The 20,779-nt window shown below is 36.3% G+C and overlaps 3 protein-coding genes across 3 annotated transcripts; 1 reads left to right on the forward strand and 2 right to left on the reverse strand.

The window, feature by feature from the left end:
* Nucleotides 1-1,847: 1,847 nt before the first annotated feature.
* On the reverse strand, nt 1,848-6,974 carry LOC110381172 (arginine-hydroxylase NDUFAF5, mitochondrial). The gene is made up of 6 exons (XM_064042733.1): nt 6,571-6,974; nt 6,009-6,160; nt 4,578-4,685; nt 3,969-4,114; nt 3,228-3,411; nt 1,848-2,666 (listed from the first exon to the last, which is right to left on the reverse strand). Exons 1-6 carry the CDS (start codon nt 6,878-6,880, stop codon nt 2,469-2,471), a joined length of 1,098 nt encoding a protein of 365 aa, XP_063898803.1. The 5' UTR covers nt 6,881-6,974; the 3' UTR covers nt 1,848-2,468.
* Nucleotides 6,975-7,190: 216 nt separating this feature from the next.
* On the forward strand, nt 7,191-8,716 carry LOC110381175 (small integral membrane protein 12). Its single transcript, XM_064042638.1, has 3 exons — nt 7,191-7,332; nt 7,851-7,980; nt 8,557-8,716. Exons 2-3 carry the CDS (start codon nt 7,851-7,853, stop codon nt 8,688-8,690), a joined length of 264 nt encoding a protein of 87 aa, XP_063898708.1. The 5' UTR covers nt 7,191-7,332; the 3' UTR covers nt 8,691-8,716.
* A 3,906-nt stretch (nt 8,717-12,622) lies between these two features.
* On the reverse strand, nt 12,623-20,537 carry LOC110381167 (tigger transposable element-derived protein 4). Its single transcript, XM_064042639.1, has 5 exons — nt 20,193-20,537; nt 19,554-19,711; nt 18,394-18,526; nt 17,829-17,962; nt 12,623-16,903 (listed from the first exon to the last, which is right to left on the reverse strand). The coding sequence occupies exons 1-5, from the start codon at nt 20,409-20,411 to the stop codon at nt 15,268-15,270; spliced, it is 2,280 nt and encodes a 759-aa protein (XP_063898709.1). The 5' UTR covers nt 20,412-20,537; the 3' UTR covers nt 12,623-15,267.
* Between the last annotated feature and the right edge of the window lie 242 nt (nt 20,538-20,779).

Raw genomic sequence — 20,779 nt, forward strand, 5'->3', positions numbered from 1 at the left:
ATTGTTGGTTGGGATCCACAAACACAGATTTTAAAAACATTTTTATAACGGTCTATAACAAAGAAAAAAATCGAGCGACGCCCCATCACCATTTGAAATCGGCAAATAAGTTCTAATAGTAATTGAAAACAGGAATTAACAAAATATTATGACAGTAGGTACTGTAAGTTCGTATTTTAGTTAAATAATATATTTTTCCTGGTTACCTTGTTTTATATGTGTGTATGTTATTACGTAAATTGATGACTATTTATTGAAAATTTCTTTATTTTTAGTGCCTACTTTGAGTCATTTATTTATTTGAAACAATTTTTTTTTCATTAAAAAAGGTATTTAAAAATATAAAAAACCGGCCAAGTGCGAGTCGGACTCGTGCACGAAGGGTTCCGTAAATTACAGTTAAATCAACCTATCTCAAAAACTATAAGAGATACTTTGATCAAACCAAAAATCGTTGAAAGAGTTAATTAGCATGCATCACCTCTATTTTTTTTAGAATTTTATACCCCGTAGTTATAAAAATAGAGGGGGGGGGACATACTTTTTACGACTTTGAGAGCTGATATCTCAAAAACCGTTCACTTTAAGAAAAATGTTTTTTAGAAAACTTTATATCATTTTAAAAGACCTTTCCATTGATACCCCACACGGGTATGTACATCGAAAAAAAAAATTTCATCCCTCAGTTACATGTATGGGGGGCCCCACCCCCAATTCTTTTTTTTACTATTTAGTGTCATATTTTTGTAGCGGTTCATACAACACATATTCCCATCAAATTTCATCACTGTAGTACTTATAGTTTCCGAGTAAATCGGCTGTGACAGACGGACAGACGGACAGACGGACATGACGAAACTATAAGGGTTCCGTTTTTGCCATTTTGGCTACGGAACCCTAAAAAGGTGGCTGCCAATATCGGACATAGGGACCAAAGTACTTACCTACTATTGTTCGTGCGAGTTACCGCGGCGCTGGTACATAAAGGGCTTAAGAAGGAACATGGTGGGTTTTAGTCAGTAAGAGTCTGACACTCCCTCACGCTGCACCCACAGTGGGAGGGGTTTCACATTTGATAAATTCTTTGAAAAATTGGTCCAAGGTACTGGTGGTTGGGCTGCGGGTTGTTCGAAAGAGATACCGCGGCCCTGGTACATAAAAGGCCTATGACGGAACACGACGGTTTTTAGTCAGTAAAAGTCTGACACTCCCTCACCGCTGCTAACCCACAGCGGGAGGGATCATTTGATGATTTCCATAAAAAAGTAGGTCCAGGTCCAAGGTACCTGTGGTTAGGATCCCAGAGACAGAAACCTCCTCACAATACGCGCCGTATCAAGGAGTACTGCCTTCTGAATCAGTTCCTTGATCCAGCCGCCTACCGAGAGCCTCATGAGGTGTTGGTCGAGGCTCTTGGCTATTAGACCATTGGCCGTAACGATTTATTTAGTTACTTGTGGAACATTAAGTACTAGACGTTCATCCAACTTATATTATTTTATGTACTGCTACTGTTACAGCCCTTTTTATCGTCCCACTGCTGGGCTGCGGCCTCCTCTCACACGGAAAAAGATTGAGCATTAATCACCACGCTTGCTCAATGCGGGTTGGTGATTTCAGACTTTATAGTCCAGGTTTCCTCAAGATGTTTTCCCTCACCTTTTTATCAGCCATTGGTGTCCAAGATATGTTTAGAACTTGCTTATGTACTGTAATTTAAATTATTTTATGTACTGTATCTACTTTAATTTTGTGTTTATGAAAATATATTTCAATTATCACTTTCTTAGATGTGTCATTTCAAGAAAACAATTTGTGATAAAATTAAAACGAAACAAATATACAAATTAATTTTAAACATTTATTATCAATATAAATAAACTATATTTTAATAAAGTACCTACTTAACAATATTTACAAAGTTTTGTTTTTATTTTTTTTTATCTATGTATAGATACGTACTACATAAAATATTATAAAGCTGAAGAGTTTGTTTGAAAGCTGTAATCTCAGGACCTACTGGACCGATTTGAAAAATTCTTTAACTACATATTCTACACTACTATTTACTCGGGAATTGGGAACTACTGTCCGTACCGGGATAAAATATAGCCTAAAACACTCGGGAAGAGTGTAGCTTTACAACAGTAAAATATTTTTTCATATCGGACCAGTTATTTTTTGAGTTTATCCATTACAACCAAGAAAAATAAATTGTTTTCCTCTTTACAATATAATCGAACTAGCTTCCACCCGCGGCTTCGCCCGCGTGGTGTGACGTACCTCCGTGATGAACCTCTGCACGAACCCGTATAAAAACTAGCCTATAGCCTTCCTCGATAAATGGGCTATCTAACAATGCAAGAATTTTTCAAATCGGACCAGTAGTTACTGAGATTAGGGCGTTCAAACAAACAGACATACAGTTCAGCTTCATAATATGTATTTAGTACCTATACATTAATCTATTATTTCATATCATCCTCGCTAAGTTTAACCACCTTAGGGTCTCTGACTATATCATCTATTTTATGCAAGTCTTTCAGAGACACCTGACCAGTGCCTCTCTCCTTCGGCTGTGGCTGGCTAGGGTCTGGTTTCCAACCCAGGAAGTTGATTATCTGGTAGGTTGCTGGAACACCCATGACTTTGCGGTCTGGCATTTCCTGGGAAATTGAGAAGAGGGTAATTTGAATAGTGGGTAAGTAAGAGAGATTGTTTATGTTTAGAAAAGTGATTGCTCAAATGGAGTAGGTAAAGTTGGTTTTATTATAAAGTTTGTTTTTTGGGATCGATGAGATTGTTTTTATCAGATTGGAAAAGTTATTTCGGCCCTGCATACATAAGTACATAAAACCAATAAATAAGAGAGGCTCTCCCTCTCTCTCTCTCTCTCTCGTCTCTCCTTGCTCACCTTGGCATACATCTCACTGTAGATGCTACTGCCAGTGAACTGCACGTGCTTGTTGAGTTTTATATAATTATAAGTTGATATCTCTCTCTCTCTCTCTCTCTCTCTCTCTCTCTCTCTCTCTCTCTCTCTACTTGCTCACCTTATTTTTTTTAACGACGTCAAATATCATCAAATGATCCCTCCCGCTGTGGGTTAGCAGCGGTGAGGGAGTGTCAGACTCTTACTGACTAAAAACCGTCGTTTTCCGTCGTAGGCCTTTTATGTACCAGGGCCGCGGTATCTCTTTCGAACAACCCGCAGCCGCCTTGCTCACCTTGCCATACATCTCGTTGTAGATGCTACTGGCGGCGAACTGCACGTCCTTGCTGAGTCGCAGAGGGCGCGAGAGTGCCGCGTTCCCCTCGCCCAGTGCGCGGACATCGCGCATGACCTCCCACATGCTGGGGTACCACACTACGATGGAGTCCACGTCCACTGTTTGGAGGGTGAAGCCGCTTCTGGAATTTTTAGAAACAATATACAATCATATAAAAAAAGAAATAAGGAAAAACTATTGTTTTACACAAAAGACGCAAAAGCAACAAAACTAATTACGAAACAAAAGAAAAACGCTGCAGTTGCATCATCATGATACATTGTAGAATAGGAGTAGATGTGGACCAAATGGTGGCTAATCTCCTTATATGAGAACAGCCGCCATGGCCGATAATCGGCTAGGAGGACATCATACTGCAACGGGTAGTCAGAAGCCAGAAAGTCTGTCAACCCGTCTTACCTAGAGGTATTGGGTTGCCCGGGTAACTGGGTTGAGGTGGTCAGATAGGGCAGTCGCTCCTTGTAACTAGGTTAAGGAGGTAAGATAGACATTATTTTTTTGTAAAACAATTGTACTCAGTTGCATCCAGTTAGATTGAAATCCGACCCCAAGGAAGATGTGAAAAGACTCTGTCTCCTGAACTAAGAGTATCTTAGGAGACAGAATATGAATATAAGGCTTTATTTTTCCTTCATTTTTTATTTCTCAGTTATATTTATTACGTTTTCATATACTTACGCAGTCAACAATCCCCCGATATCCCTAACCCTGGTAAAGGGGGAGATATGATTAGATATTCCCCCGCAGCGCTCGCTCTCTGCCAGCTGCAGAGCTTGTCGCAGCTCCATTAGTGTGTCCCCGCCGAATACGCAGGCTAGGAACGCCTGAGAAGAGGAGAAGGGGAAATAATTATGTGTATTAATATTATAAAGCTGAAGAGTTTGAGTGAGTATTTGCTTAGGACTATAAAGTTTGCAATTCTAAGTATAGCCTTTTGACTCCTCGCGCATTTGGGCTTAGGGTACATAAGTACGTACGGAAGTATATATGGCGAGTACATAAGGTAATATATAGGTCTAGTATACATATAATGATAAAACATAGGGGAAGTACTGTTTAGTTATAATGGATTACATATGGGCATAAGAAGTTTTTAGGGGAGTACAAAAGCAGAAAAAAGAGTGACATCACAACAAGTCACATGTAAATTAAAACTGTGTGCTTGCCCATGGTAGATCCATCTCTGGTTAAATGGCTAACTTCAAAGCTAAAATTGGATTACTATTAGATACAATTATAAACAGTTTAGGACAGAAAATTATAATCTAAATACCTAGGGCTACTTACCCCATCAGGTTTCAAGCACTTCATGATCTTATCAAAGACGCCGGGCAGGTCATTCACCCAATGCAGGGCTAGAGAAGATACTAGGAGATCCACACTGTTATCTGGAAACTGAACAATACAAAAAATAATGCACATCTACATATTATAAAGAGGTAAATTAGTGAAATTGTGTGTTCGAGACGGTGAAAGCACCTAATTTATAAATCGACTAAAATAATTTTCAAAATTCTATTACCAAGAGAAAGCCATATTATATGTAAGTGTCATAGACTATATTTTTTTGTAATTCTCTCACACACAGAAACTACTATGTATAAGTAGCTAACTGGCAGTTCCCTACAGTTCCATCAGCATCCCAGGAGAACTACTTCTTGCATCCAGATAAGACACAGCTTATATTGTAAGCCATGTTTCTACTGGAGCCCTTTGCCTTCAGGCTCTCAGGCTTTCAGGGCCCTCTCAGGCTCTATCGAGACCAGTGGTTCTTAACCGGTGGTTCGCGGACCACTGGTGATCCCTGGAGGCATTTCAAGCGACGTTGCTATCCATCTTACGTATATGTCGGCGTCAGGATCCGACATCATTAAATAAAACAAAGAGGTCTTCACACAATCACTTGGTTTATTCCAATTAACACAATATTAGTCACTACAATTATTTATCACGAATTTGTGGGAGTTGTGCACTCGGCAACGGTTGGCGAACGAATGACCCGAGTCTTTTTTTTTTGGTATGGCATCTCGCAGTTCAGCCTAGGAGGCCGTGTACTGCTTAACCGGACTTTTCCCTGTGGATGCCTAGAATTTAAGGCCTCCAGCCAGGGGCGTAATGACCCGAGTCGCGTGCGCGCCGCTTTATATAAGGTCCACCGTTGACAGATCGACGGTTGACACATCGACGGTGGCGCCGTCATATGTATAATTAACTCAAATGTTTGGGAGGTTGTAGGGGGTCATGTATTAACTAACTTTACTGAAATGCTTTTGAAAAAACACATTAGTAAGAGAAGCTATATCAAAAGCGAGCTGTTCCTGAGGTATCATATAATATGGTTAGTATCCGGAATGCCATATTAATAACTAGCTGTTCCCTGCGGTTCTACATACTACAGCTTGCATCCGGATAAAAACTAGCCTATGACATTTTTCATACTCTAGATAGAATGTGCACCTCATTCAAAACAGGATAGATCTGATAGACAGAGTTACTTTCTCATTTATAATATTAACTAGCCGTTTTCCCACAGTTTCACTTGCATCCTGTGGGAAATACTGCCTGCACCGGGATTAAAATATAGCCTATGTTACTCGCAGATAATATAGCTTTCTAATGGTGAAATCGGCCCAGTCGTTTTTGAGTTTATCCATTACAACCAAACAAAGTTTTCCTCTTTATAATATTAGTATAGATAAGGATTACATTTAAACTTACATCGATATTCTCTTCATCCATAATAATCTTTTCAAACTTAACTCCGTCTCCTACAATGGCTTTGTTTAGGTGTGTTTGTGAGGTATCACATAAAGTCACCTTTTCTACACTGTCGGGTAAGAAGTGACGGGATACATAGCCTCGGCTTGCTCCTGGAATTATGATGATGGTTTTTAGATTTTTAGTGTTTGAATCTTTAATGTAGTTTTAAATAAGTTTGTACTTGTGGGAAGTGGGAATCCATATATTTTATTCTTGAAATCTTTTACAGTCTGCTAACAGTCTTCAACACTTATACATATTATAAAGAGAAATTTTGTTTTTTTTTAGCCTCAGATTTGAAAAATTCTTTCACAGTTCGTAAGCTACACTTTCCCCAGTGCAGGAAGTAGTTCTGAGTAGTGAAACTGCTGAAATAAGCTTGTATGCTATATAGGTTTAATGACTTAAAACATTGAATAAGCTAGAGTTGCCTCAAACAATGATTTTCTAACAGAAACAAGCTGTACAAATGAATTAGTAGTGTTTAAATAATAATTAATATATCCTTAAAAGTACTCACCAAGCTCAACAGCATTTTTAAACACCCGTTTTATATCCAAAACCCGGTCGGCGGTCCGCCAACCAACCTCTTCTTTAATATACTCTGACAAGTGATAATCTTCTGCTCTAGCTGTCCTTTCCCTCTGCAAAGCCTTCGCTTTCCTGTCAAATATATTCATAGTACGATACACAGAAGAAGCAGTCTTCTGTTTTGGACTTTTTGAAGAATAATTTCTGACCAAAATCTGAACATGGTTACGTAAATATTTGGACTCGTTTCGCGATATGTGGAGCCTGGAGAGGCAACTTAAGAGTTGTGTTTGAGACATTTTTGTGAAATAACTAGTTGATTATTGTTTATTTATTTATAAACACATTATTTATTTTTGAAATAGCGTAATTAAAGTTGAGGTTATGTTTTAAGCACTTTGACATAACGTTCCTTTCTACGGTCGAGACCAATCGAAAACTAAATGGCTGTCCATTTAATATTTTCCATATTTATATATTTCATTATCTATTACATTTTTTCATTCAAGCGATTTGTATACTTTTCATGTTTGGATTCAAAAGTTTTTCAAAAACCTTTCTAAAGCACTACAAGATTTTAGTTTCAAAGCTTTCGTAAATTGGAAAGTCCCTCCACTTGTCATTGTCAAATTAATAAAATTATCAGCTGTTTACTTTCGTGAATCCTGTTGATGAAAAAAAATATTTATTTACAAAAAACACTAAAGATTTAATTCATTTCTACCCAAATTGTAGTAAATTATCATCAAAAGTAAGTTGCTGAATATTTTTTATTTTATTTACAAGTTATTGATAAGAACCGCTTACATAACCTTAAATGTTTTTTCTCCTTATTTTTTTTTTATATTATAGTATTGAAGCACAGATATTACAGAATGAGTTTGTTAAGAACTTAAGATCCTATTACTAAACGCGATAGTTTGTTGTACGTATGAATGTTTTCCTCTAACGCAAATGCTATACTACGCAAATTATGGATTGTGATGAACTTTTCATTGACATAGCATATTCCCTCAGTTTCACTCGCATACCGTTGGAACTATTGCCCTTACCGGGATAAAATATAGCCTGTTTTACTCGAGAAGAGTGTGTCTTTCTAACAGCAGAATATTTTTTCTAATCGGTTCAGTAGTTTTGGATCCTTTAGGTGACAAGCAAACAAAATCATTTTTTCTGTATCATATTACTACAGAATACATAAAAGAATATTTGACTATAATCCACTAGTTTTTAGAACATGTAAATCATAATTTTTCCTTATATTTTCAGATGTGGCCACTAATAATGCATTTCTTGCGCACAAACGCGCCGTACTTCACATTACCTGTAGCTGCTGTTGTTGGTGTCATTGGATATAACTTAGAAGGCTGGCTTTCTGATAGATATACTCCTTATACTAGTAAGTATTTAAATGACTAATCTAATTGATATAAAAAACTTGAAAACGAGAGACAAACACCTTGATGGGTTTAGTACCAATTTATCTGTAGATACCTATATAAAATGGGCAGAATAATATGTCTGGTAGAGAGAGGTGTCTGCTAGCAGAAAACCCCTTAAAATATTATTTTTATACTTCAGTATTTGTAGTTATAATGGCCAGTGTGGCATCAGAAATACTGTCATTTTCTGAAAAGATTTATTGGCACTGAGTGCGAAAATTAAAGGAATACATAAATATAACAATTCAAGGAGTACAGCTTGGTGATGGACAACAAAAACTTAGAATCCCATTTTACCCTTTAGGAACAATGCCCTTAACAAAAATGCAACTGATTAACCATTCTTTCACAAGTTTTTGCTTGAAAGAATAAATTAAGCTTATTATTGGCAATATAAATAAGGAGCAAATTACTATTACACTTTTAAATCCTTCTTTTATCCATTCCTTTGAGCTAAAACAGTTATACTTTCATAAAACCCTGTAAAAAATAAATTCTAAATTTTTTTACTATATATCTTCTTTTTCTTTCAGAGCCAGTCCAAGATCAGAGATTAGAACGCCTAACAGATGATCTAACACTAAACGACCCAACAAACGTACAGAAACTAAAATATAAAGAAAATGTACTCGGAAAGAATGTTTCACCATCACTACAATCAAACTAGTCATTTTAATTATAATAATATAATAATATTTTATTTTCCATATAAAAGTACACATTACAAACAAAACACTATACACTAATACAGGTACACAAAAATTTTTTTTTTGTTGAACTCTGGTACTCAAGGTAAGATTTAACTTGAGTTTTGAGTACCAGGGCCCTCGCAATACAAATGATTCAGTAGTATTAGTTACAGTTCATGTGAGTTGGCGTGAAAAAGTCTAAAGATTTAACAAATTTTATATAAGTATTCTATATTATTAATAAGGTAAAGTGCATGCATTTTGGTGGCTTACGGATGCTAGCTTTGTGTGTGTGTGTGTGAGGGTGTGTGAGAGGGTGTGTGAGGGTGTGTCAGGGTGTGTGTGCGCGTGTGTGTGTTGCGGGAGAGGAGCGAGTGTAAAGTGTGGCGTGTAGGTGATGTGTCGTTTCTAGAGTGAATGTGTGGGTGTGAGTGAGATACGTAATAATGTATGACATAAATCCTATTATAGTATTGTTAATTTTACTAGGTCTTCAGTTTCAGCATAGGTTTTAGTTAAGAGCCATTGAGATACTTTCCTTTTGCATTCAGATCTAGACAATGGATAAATTTTGCAGTGTTCGTTTAGGATGTTATATAAATGTCCGCTGATTACATTATGGTGCCGTGCAGCCAGGGAGCTCCTAAAAGCCGGAGTATGACATACCTTATGTGACCGACGTTTTTTGATCACGTTTGCGTTATATTCCAAAGAAATATGCTTTCTTGCAATTGTTGCAAGCACAAAGAGCTGTCTCACAGTAAGAATTTGACAGTTATCATAGAGTTGAGATGTCGGGTACCTAAAAGGTTTAAAAGTCATTACTTTGAGTACAGCTCTTTGTGCCCGCTCCAGGGCCAATAAGTGCGTCTTAGCAGCCCTCCCCAAACGGATATACAATAGCTCAGAATAGACTGACACAGAGCGCAGTATACAGTTTTTAAGGTGTTAAAGTCAGTAGAATGGCGCAGTTTTTTAAAAATGTATATCACCTTACGGACACGAGAGGTAAGACTAGTTAGATGACATCTCCAACTGAGTAAGTCATCAATATGTACACCTAGATATTTAATTTGGGACGATCTAGCTAAGGTGGTACAGCTACAGGGTGTAGGTAAATTACTTGGCTCGCAAGAATGTGCTTTTAGGACGAATGAATCTGCGGTTGGTTGAGTGGATGTTGTCAGCGAAAAGGTTAGGTAGGTGGTTTTGTCAAGGTTCAGGGTTAAGAGGTTCTTGGACAGCCAGTGCATTACACGACTTAAAGTGTGCTCGGCTCTAGCAAACACCTCAACCCAATCATTTCCACGTATAAGCAAAGCCGTGTCATCAGCATAGCTACAGATGGCGCAATTAGGGATGTTAAGTTTACATAAGGAGTTAATGTAGAGAAGGAAGAGGGTGGGGCCCAGGACCGAGCCCTGCGGTACGCCGAAATTTAGAGAGGCACTTTCACTAATAAAACGGTCTATTTTACTGACTGAGTCCTCCCAGAAAGATAGTCACTGAAAATCCGGAGAGCATATCCTCGGATTCCCATCATTTCCATCTTTATCAAGAGGAGTGGAACAGAGACAGTGTCAAATGCTTTTGTAAGATCAAGGAAGATGCCTAGGCATTTCTGTCTGTTATCGAGACAGTCAACTACTCGATCGACCAGATAAGCCACAGCATCCTCCGTTGATTTACCATGTCTGAAACCGAATTGGTTTGATGCTAGAATATTGTTTTCTCTAAGAAATTTATAAGACGCGTATTTAATAATTTTTCCAAAACTTTGGACATGGCGGGCAATACAGATATTGGTCTATAATTATTTACACTGTCTCTGTTCCCACTCTTGAAGATAGGGTGGACAATAGCCCTTTTAAATGGTTTAGGGAAAGTACCACTCGACATTGAGATGTTACAAATATGTGTTATTACCGGGACTAGGGTGCTTGAACACTCCTGTAGTAATTTTGTTGGAATGGTGTCCCAGCCAATAGCTGTATCTGCACGTAAGCCACGGACAATTGCTTCAACCTCACATTCGTCGGTCGGCATAAGTACGAAAGAGTTGACAATAGTGTTTTCGTCTGGTGTAAAGCCGGAAGAAACACCGAATTTTTGTGCTAGTTTACTACCTATGCTAGAAAAATATTCGTTAACCTTATTAACAGATGCAATTTTATCAGTCTCTATGTTAAGAAGTTCGTTAGAAGAACTTTTTGAGCACTCAGAGTTTGTGATATTTTTAATCAGCTTCCATGTTTTTTTAGGATTGTTTTGAGCTTTCCGAAATTCAATTTTTTCGTATGCGTGTTTCAGCCTTTTAAGAAGTTTGTTGCAGAAATTCCGGTATCTGATATATGTCAGTTTCAAGATATGCTAATTAGCTCTTATTATTATTAAAATAGATGCGTTATTTCATGAATGCAGGTGTGGGCAGGAAATAAAACTTCTGTAATTCAATGGCCTGATTTACTACTTAAATAATGGATTATCAAAGGAAATGGGAAAATGTAGACCCTGGGCTATCGGGCCAGCGATGATTTTGGAATTCACTGATGTAGTATAGTCGTGTATTTTTCGTTTTGAAGTCTATTTTTTACCTTAAGGCCTCACGGGATGACGCCCAGAGTAAAAGCTATTCCTAATTACAAGAGCTATCATTTGATACCAATTCCACGACTGGCCACGGACAGCCCTGGAACGCCCATTCTCCTTCTTCATTACCTCGGAATAGGCAACCGCTATTCTTATTCTCCAGGTTATTCTGTTTTCGCTATGAATAATATAATTAATTCTGTACAAAAAAATTGTAAAAATATTTGAATGTGAAAATTGCCCAATAGCTTTAAAAATTAGCAAAACATTTCATTACTTAGTAAAAAATAAACTTCAGAGAGCTGACCCCAAAATATTAGGAAAAAGCTAGGCAGTTGGTGACATCACTGTAACTCAATTTAGTTACATACCTATGAATTATTCTAGTTACAACTAGCTTTTTTATAATAATTGTGTCTTTAGAAATAATGTTATTATTTTCCTTAGAAGTAATAGTATTTTTTTAGATGACAATGCGATTATGTGTGAAAATAGCAAACAAAAATGCATATTCAGTAAAATTCTTGTATGTCTATTGATAATTTAAACCAAACTTTTTGGCGCTTAGAAACGTGCTGATTTATGCTCGGAAGTTAGGTGCAAACCGCCATTAAGATTAGCGAAACTATACCTACTTGCGTAAAGGTTTACCGTTATCGGCACGGATATCGAGCCCTGACCTTCACTTGCGCAGAAGCGATTTACTGCCTTATTGCCTTATACGTAAGGGTGCGCAAAGCGATCCCCACTCTTCCGCCGAGAGCTCAATATCCGTGCCGGTACCTGTACGTACTTGTAAATGTAATAAACTTTTATTTCGAAATTACTGCATCGTCGCCATAGTTAGTAAACTAAATAATAAGTTGAAAACAATGAATTTGAAAGTTGTAAATAATTGTTATTAAATGATTTTTTTTTAACATTTGCATTTTATTTATTTAACACCCAGAAAATTACTTGAGCTATTTTGTAGCCAAGGCCAACGCGGGTTTAATTCCTGTCCGACATTGTGAAAATATGTTTTGGGTGCTGTTCCTGCGGTTTCAATAATATACCGCCGCTAATGTCGGTCGTGCTCGTGATCTCTCTCCGGTGGTGTCGGATTGTCGTCCCATCGCGCGCAGAGAGTGAAGGAATAGTGGGAACCCATAGAGGAAAGTGGTACACCTGGTAAGTGGTGTCCAAGCAAATATGCGTGCACTGTAATATGTCCTGCGCAGCTGACTGATCTCCTTATATGAGAACAGTCGCCGTGGCCGACTATCGGCTAGGAGAACATCATAGATTATATAAAAAAATATTTTAAAATAAAACGACAAACAGACTTGACACCTAAATTCATTTATTCTTAAAATATTTTATAAGAAATAACAGTTTTAACAGACTACAATAACTCCTGACTCTTAGATTGCCATATACAAGCTAAATTGCACCTCCGCAGTATTGCCAGACTAGAAAAAAAGCCTTATAATAATAATATTCACAGAACTAAGTAATGGCTGAAATATACTAACATAATTATATGTATTTATTAATTCAGAATATAAAGTTTTTAAACATATAACAATTTAACAGATAAATCAACAATTTCTTATAAAATATTTTTTATTTATTTATATACAAGAAAAATCTAGTCTGGCAGCACCCAATAAGCTATTCAATGTAATGCAAATCATATTAATATTAAAAACTAGCTAACGCCCGCGGTTTCAGTCACATCTCGGGACCTACTTCCCTCACAAGGATGAAAAGCTGGATTATGTATATTTGTTACTCTATAACGCAAAAAATACTGAAAGGATTTTCGTGAAACTTAGCAGTAATATAGTGTACAGGTCAAAATAACGTATAATAACTACTTTTGTTCTGGGAACAACTTCCCACTCATGGGTAAAAGCATGGATATTTGGGACTCTTTAACGAAAAAAAAACTGCGTGGATTTATCTGAAACTTGGCAGTAGTATATCTTACACATCAGAATAACTTATAAAAACTTTTCATCCGGGATCAGGAATTAGTTCCCTTAGGAAGCGACTGCGACCACTGGCCGAAACTAGTTTTTAAAATATTATTTCATCATTATCTCAGCCATAGGACGTCCACTGCTGAACATAGGCCTCCCCTTAAATCTCCACAGATACCTGTTGGAGGCGACCTGCATCCAGGGTCTTCCGGCGACCTCGGTATATACATATTATTTGCATTTCATTGAATGGCTTCACTTCCAAAAGCTATAAACCATTCGAATATCAATAACTATACAACTGGAATTTCTCTTATATGAAAAAAATATTATATACAAAAAAAATCCTTTGCTTAATATAATAATAAATCTCGCTATGTATATACATATAAACTTTCTTATATAACAAAAAAGGCAAGATTAAAGATATAAAGTTGAGATTGTCTGAGCTGAAATGATGCACCCCGCTACCGCATTTAAGCACACAAACAAACGAATCATCATCTTCCGATCCCTTTCCCAACTATGTTGGGGTCGGCTTCCAGTCTAACCGCATGCAGCTGAGTAACAGTGCTTTACAAGGAGCGACTGCCTGTCTGACCTCCTCAGCCCAGTTACCCGGGCAACCCAATACACCTTGGTTAGACTGGTGTCAGACTTACGTGCATTATTGTTTTGCTTATGTGTGCGTTTGTTCATTTGGCAGCTTCCGCATTATTTTAGCTTAGACAACCGTTATAAGGAAGTAGACATTTTTACTATAGATGGCGCCACTTTTAAACCATTGTATGCCGAAAATGCTGATCCATGCGTCAAACAGTTTACCACTTCAATAAATACATAAATGAACAAGATACTTTTTTATGGGAAATCATCAAATGCCCCCGCTGTGGGTGCAGCGTGAGTGTCAGACTCTTACTGACTAAAACCCATCATGTTCTTTCTTAAGCCCTTTATGTACCAGCGCCGCGGTAACACTTTTGAACAATTCCGTTAATATTTGCGTTACCTAATCAAATTATATTTTTAGTAGCGCCATCTATAAAGTGAACTATCTAATTTTACCATCAAAACTGTATTTACTAGGTACCTTCGACAAAAATGTATAAAATTTTCAAAATCTGTAAAAGCTAGATTCGTTGATAAAATTCAATATTGCTAATTAAACTCTTAATTACAATATTTTGAGGAAACATACTTTTTTTTGGGACTTAATGACCCAAAAGTTTTTGAAACTATATAATATTGAATTACCTTTTTACTCCATTTGAGTATACCTTTGTATTTTTATTTGGGGAATTATAGGCTACTGGAATTTCAAACTAAAAATACAAACTTTGTATCCTGGATCGTACCTTGGATGTGACTGTAATTTCAAGATACCTACTTGAATAAAAAAGAGGATGCAAATTTTTCAAATGTACAAGGAAAAATATTGAAAAATTAAGAGGGCTTTATAAAAACTTCAATAAAGCGTGCTACCTGGCCGTAATTTTTTCCCCTAGATAAGATATATCCTTTCATAGACCAGATTGGGCATGGCGAAAATCTGGGCCCCTAAAATTGATTGCCATCGACTCTCAAAGAAGAAGATTGGACAAAGAAAGTGAGATCCAATATTAATTTATACATAATAATTATGTAGGTACGTAATTTATTCTCAATTCCCTTAAAAAAAGAGAGGGAGAAGGAAAGAGATTTTTCAATATTTCATGAAAAAAAATTTAGGTAACTCGTACCAATTTTTATGTAGAACTAGATTATCAATTTGACTAGGTCTAAAAAAGCTTTTTAGTATAAGCCCAAAAATTTATTAATTTTGACTTTATTTCTTACAACTTTAGCGGCAAAAACCACTTTAAAACTACGCCTAAGCAAAAACAATAGATTTAAAAAATTACATGATCCATAGATTTCTTTGTACCATTGTTAATTTTACTTAAAAAAACAGACTTTTTGACAGAACCTCGTTTTTCAGAAGTCGGTTAAAAATAACTAAACATCAACCAATAACAGTTTGCATGACGAACTTCTCAATTTCCATGAAACAACAAAACGTATCATAAGATGTAGCATTCGATTGCAAATATTTTCTCACTATATCCAAATCTTGTAACGCCCTAGACTTTTTAACTAGAACCTCCTTTTCATCTGACTCTGGCTTATCTGTGGCTAGAGGCATTAAATCCTCCTTTTCTTTCTCCGCGCCATTTATGACATCTGTCACTTTATGATTCCCGCCAAAAACCGATCCGTTAGTCCCTTGACCCGTAACTAATTCTTCATCAACTGTCAAATACTGATCTAAATTGCTTAAATTAGTAAAATAAGATTCAACATCATAATCTTTTAACATATTTGCTAATATTTCCTCGTCATTTTCACAAACTTTCGGTTTGTCTATTGAACCGACAGTTTCTGGTACCGACACGTCATATCCGGTGTCTATAAAACTTTTTGTAATAGCTTTCGGTGGCGTTCTTTCCCAAGCCTTTTCTAGCATACTTAGAGCCTCTAAGCAAGTTAAATTCCTATCAACGCCTCTAAGAACATTCATAGCTTTTTCTTCTAATATTAATCTCCGAAATTCTTCTCGAAATTTCGCCGAAACTCCATTTTTCATAGGTATTAAGCCGTTAGAAGCTTTCCAGGGTACGAAAACTAATTTTAGATGTGACAACTGAAGTTTAGAATGTATAGTTGCTCTGTCTAACACTAATATTGCCTTCCGATTTTTTAATTTAAGTTCCCTATTCCAAAATTTAACATATTCTTCAAACATTTGCGTCGTGAAATGGGCTTGTGAATGCCTAATATAAGTAACAGGTAAAGTGTCTGGATTTCTGAACGAATGTAAGAGCGGATCTTCCGTGCCACAGACTAGCAATTTTTTTTTATCTGTCCCTGGCATGTTTGCGCAGAGGAACACAGATAACCTATCTTTGACGTAGCCTTGTATATACTTTTTGCCTGCTAACTTTTTTATTCTACCTTTTGAAGGATTGTAGTAAAAGCCAAATTCGTCAGCTGTATAAATATCTTCATCCGGTATCCCTAACCTAGCATCGCTCCATTGCTCTCTAAAAAAATGATTCTTCCACTTCGACTCCATCTGATTATGATAATCCCTCTTACAAGGGGTACCCCTAAGACTTATATTATATCTTTTTTTAAACCTGTCTAACCATTTCTTGCTGCCATTAAAAGCTACAAAACCGCTTTCTTTGGCAAAGGACTCCGCTATATCTTGTAACATTTTACCTGAAACTTGTACATCATTGGCCCTTTGGCTATGAAACCAGTCAACTATTCTTGTATCTAAAACACTATTCATATACCTAGTTGTCCTTTTACCTACCTTTTTGGGTAGTGCATACTTTTCTCTGTCTTCCCAAATTTCGTTGACTATCTCCGGTGTTAGTTTATATAGTCTACAAACATCAGAAACTGATCGTCCTTTATGCATTTTGCTGACTATTGCACATTGAGTAGAATGGTTAAGATCCTCGCGTTTTAGATTTTCGTACTGGTTGTATAAAAATGGCGGTTCTTCTGTAGTTTTTAAATCGTTGTCTGATTGTGTGTTTTCTCCGTCCGCTGAGGAAGTTTGGTTTGTTTCTCGACTGTGGACTGGTTTCCTGAAAATATACATGTATCTAGTGTTAATAGGCATGGCGACTGAAAAAAGTAACTAAATCTTTTAGATAACAGGAAAATAATGGACACGTATTTTTTCTTTTCTCTCACAAAATAAATAACAACGAAGACACGTCACTTCTAAGTACAAATTTTACAAAGACGGCAAACAGCCCCCACTCTCAATCTTTGTTGCGTTATATGTAAGTATATATTTAACGTTTCGTTAAAATAAAAAATAGATGACCAATATATTTTGCAAATCTAAAATGCGGACTAATTAGAAACACATTTTTTTTACCTTATCGTCGCGCCTATTATACGTATATTATAGGTATATGTGGATGCGAAATAATAATGACACCTATAAGACCCCAAGTTAGCCTTATCGATACTAATATTAACATGTACAACACTAGCTGTTTTCCCGCGGCTTCACCCACGTCCCGGGACGATTTCTGCCTGTACTCGGAAAAAGTATAATACAGCTTTTGTTTCTAGGAAACAATGTAGATTTTCAACAGTTTTCTGAGCCTTTAGGAAACAAAGAAACACGCGAAAATATGTTTCCTCCTTATTACATTAGTATAGATTATATGCGTTTGCGATAAACGATGAAAATTCACTGGCTTCGCGCATTCGAATAAAAGTAGCCTTTTTTCAGTCTCTAGACTCTGATATGGTCTCTAGATTCATAACGTATTAGTAGTTTTGGCATCAAAGCACGATAGACACACAGAGTTACTTTCACATTCATAATGCATTAGTTTTTAAGTTACTTATATAAAATATGTATTAGTGTATGTTTTAATGTTATAATATTTGTGTATTGTATTTTTCTATGGGCCTTAGATGCCTGATTCAAATAAATAAATAAATAAAAATAATATTAGTAAGAATTAATAGCAAATAATATAAAAAACTTACGTTGTAGTCTCCGGTACTAATTTTCTCTTAGAATGCGCCTGTTTCGTATGGTTCTTGAGCTGAGATTTTGTATGAAACTTAGCCTGACATATCTCACATTCCTCTGTTCTTTCGTGCGTCGACATGTGTCTAGCCTGTAATGAGAAATAATATACATACAGACTAACGAATTAAGAAGCTAATGCTTTTTGGGAGTTGGTTAGTAAAATATATTGAAAGGTGGTTTTTAAAGTAGAAAATAAATACTAAAATATTTTTCTGTGATATAAAGCCCATGTTTGTAATATCTTGAAATAACTCCCGCCCCTAGCCTCTAGCTAGATAAAAAGTGGCCCATATCCTTTTTCAGGTTTTAGGTATTTAAATGTGCATACCTTCAGGCAAACAAAAATAAATAAATGTATTGAAATATAATAGGTACAAGAAAGGATTCTGTAGTATTATTAATAAATACTCTTTGGCTTTTAGCAAAAACCGAATGAATGAAAGGTACCCATTTTTTTGTTTTTTTTTTCTTTTTTCTGCCACTAAAGCCTAGATATACAGATGAAGAAAACATACTAACCAAATAATTCTTATTATTAAACTTGAGACCGCACAGAGGACACTGTGGAGCCGCCTTCTCCATGTGCACCTTGGAGTGCATCCGTAAGCTGAACGCCTTCTTGAAGTAGCGACCGCATATCTCGCATTTGTGTCTGGAACATTTACAATTGGTTTGGTTAGAGAAGTGCTATAATATTGTGTTGTTAAGATCCATTTTCGCAGACAAGATAAATCGATTGTTTTTCTGAAACTGTTTTATTTTAAATTGAACATAAAACTTTACAAGTAATCAGTAGTTTAAAAAAGAAACTCAAGAAATAACAATAATGTCATCGTAGTCTACAAAGGAAAAAGGAAGGAGATCAGCCAACTACACAGGATATATTATACTGCAAAAAAAAATTTGATTAAGAAAGGCAATAATACTTTATCAATTCAATCACTATTTTAAACACTTTAAGCAGTAGTTTATTTGTTTAATATACAGGGTGGCCCATCCATAGGCGTCCAAAAGAAAAAAATAGAAGCTCTATGCTATGAGGTATCCGAACCACCCCCATGTATGTTCAGCGATTTTTTTAACTTTAGGAGCTAGAATTATTTTTAAACAGGAGAAAAACCACTATTAAGGTCTGATTTTTATGAATGATATTTATTGTCACAGGTTCTTAGCATTTTTTAAGAATGCTTAGAAACCTCTGGCACCCCTTATTATTTTTTTACAGTACAAAAAATCGCTATATTTGTGTAGAGCTATCAAGACTGTTTACCTTTAGTTAAGTGCCTACTCAAAAGGAGTATACCATAAGCTACCAACCTTTTTCTGTGTTGGAAAATCATCAAATGACCATAAATCATCAAACAACCCCCCGCTGTGGTTGCAGCATGAGGAAGTGTCCGACTCTTACTGACTACAACCCACCATGTTCCTTCTTAAGCCCTTTATGTACCAGCGCCGCGGTAACTCTCGTGATTGTTCCCGCAGCCTCAGCAGGGCCTATTGGGACAGCTTACCTCATCATCCTCTGAGCCTTTTTCCCAACTATGTTAGGGTCGGCTTCCAGTCTAACCGGATTCAGCGGAGTACCAGTGCTTTACAAGGAGCGACTGTCTATCTGCCCTCCTCAACCCAGTTACCCGGGCAACCCAATACCCCTTGGTTAGACTGGGACAGCTTACCTTGTTTTAACCTGATGTTCAAGCCCATGAGTTTTGAGGTCAGCAGAAGTGTTAAACTCAGCATCACAAGCAGTACATCGGAATCTTCTAGACTTTTTCACTTTCTTCTCAATTTCTTTTGACTTTTTTCTTCTTTTTGGTTTTTTGAGTCTGTCATTCTGAAATGTTGTAAGTGAACTATGATTATTGATTTCTGGGTAAGCCAAAAAACTGTTTAGGATTATAATGTTAACTTCTGCCAATGGTTGCACCCTGCATCCTATGGGAACTACTTCGTGCACTTGGGTAAATAGAATATACCTATGTACATAGGTAGTAAGTAAATATTATTTTTAAAAGATAAAAAAGTACACAGGAAAATTATATTTCAATAAAAGTAAATGTACGTAACTATCTACTTTGTGAGTGTAACCTTGAATATTCAAGAACCATGGTAAATTAATACATGAAACATGTTAAAAGTATTTGTTTTTCATTATATTAATCCAACAAAACACTTAAAACTTCATGTAAATACTACACAGACTACACAAATATGTTCTAAAGAGGTTCTAAGCTCAATTTTCAAGTGTTTACACAAGTTAAAACATATAATAAAATACAGCAAGGAGTATTTTTTAGGTGGGAACTGGCACCTACTTTGTTGAACTCTAAAGGACAGTCCTCGTCCATTTCCTCGACTTCCACGGTCACCAGGACCCCGGCCATGATAGGATCATCATCACTATCCTCCTCATATTTACAGTTTTTATTACTTTCTTCAGCGATTTCAGCTTTTCGTTTCACTAAAGATAAACACTCGTCGTCGGACGAACTATCGATATAAGTCGAAGCCGGAACCTCTGAAGTAGTAGCCATGGCGGTACACACGTTACTTATTGCTGGTACTACACAAATATTATCATTATTGTAGTGGTATAACTCGAGTTTTTACGGATATAAATAAAAATAAACATCGCATAACATCGGAGACGCCATTTTCCATCTGTCAGATTCGATTTTACTTGGTGGCAATACTGTTAAGTATGTTATCCGCTGATATTAGCAATGGCAATGGATTTCGACACAAAAAATAAAATAATTAATTGAAAGATATTAAAGAAAATAATTTTCCTTGTTGCATTGCCGTTATTGTATAGTATTTATTGACATAACAGTATTGTTATTAGTTAATATGTATAATTATAGGGTTTGATAAAAGTATAATGGCAACAGCAAACTTGTCA

The sequence above is a fragment of the Helicoverpa armigera genome, chromosome 29 (genome assembly GCF_030705265.1).
Source record: "Helicoverpa armigera isolate CAAS_96S chromosome 29, ASM3070526v1, whole genome shotgun sequence".
Taxonomy (NCBI): Eukaryota; Metazoa; Arthropoda; class Insecta; order Lepidoptera; family Noctuidae; genus Helicoverpa; species Helicoverpa armigera.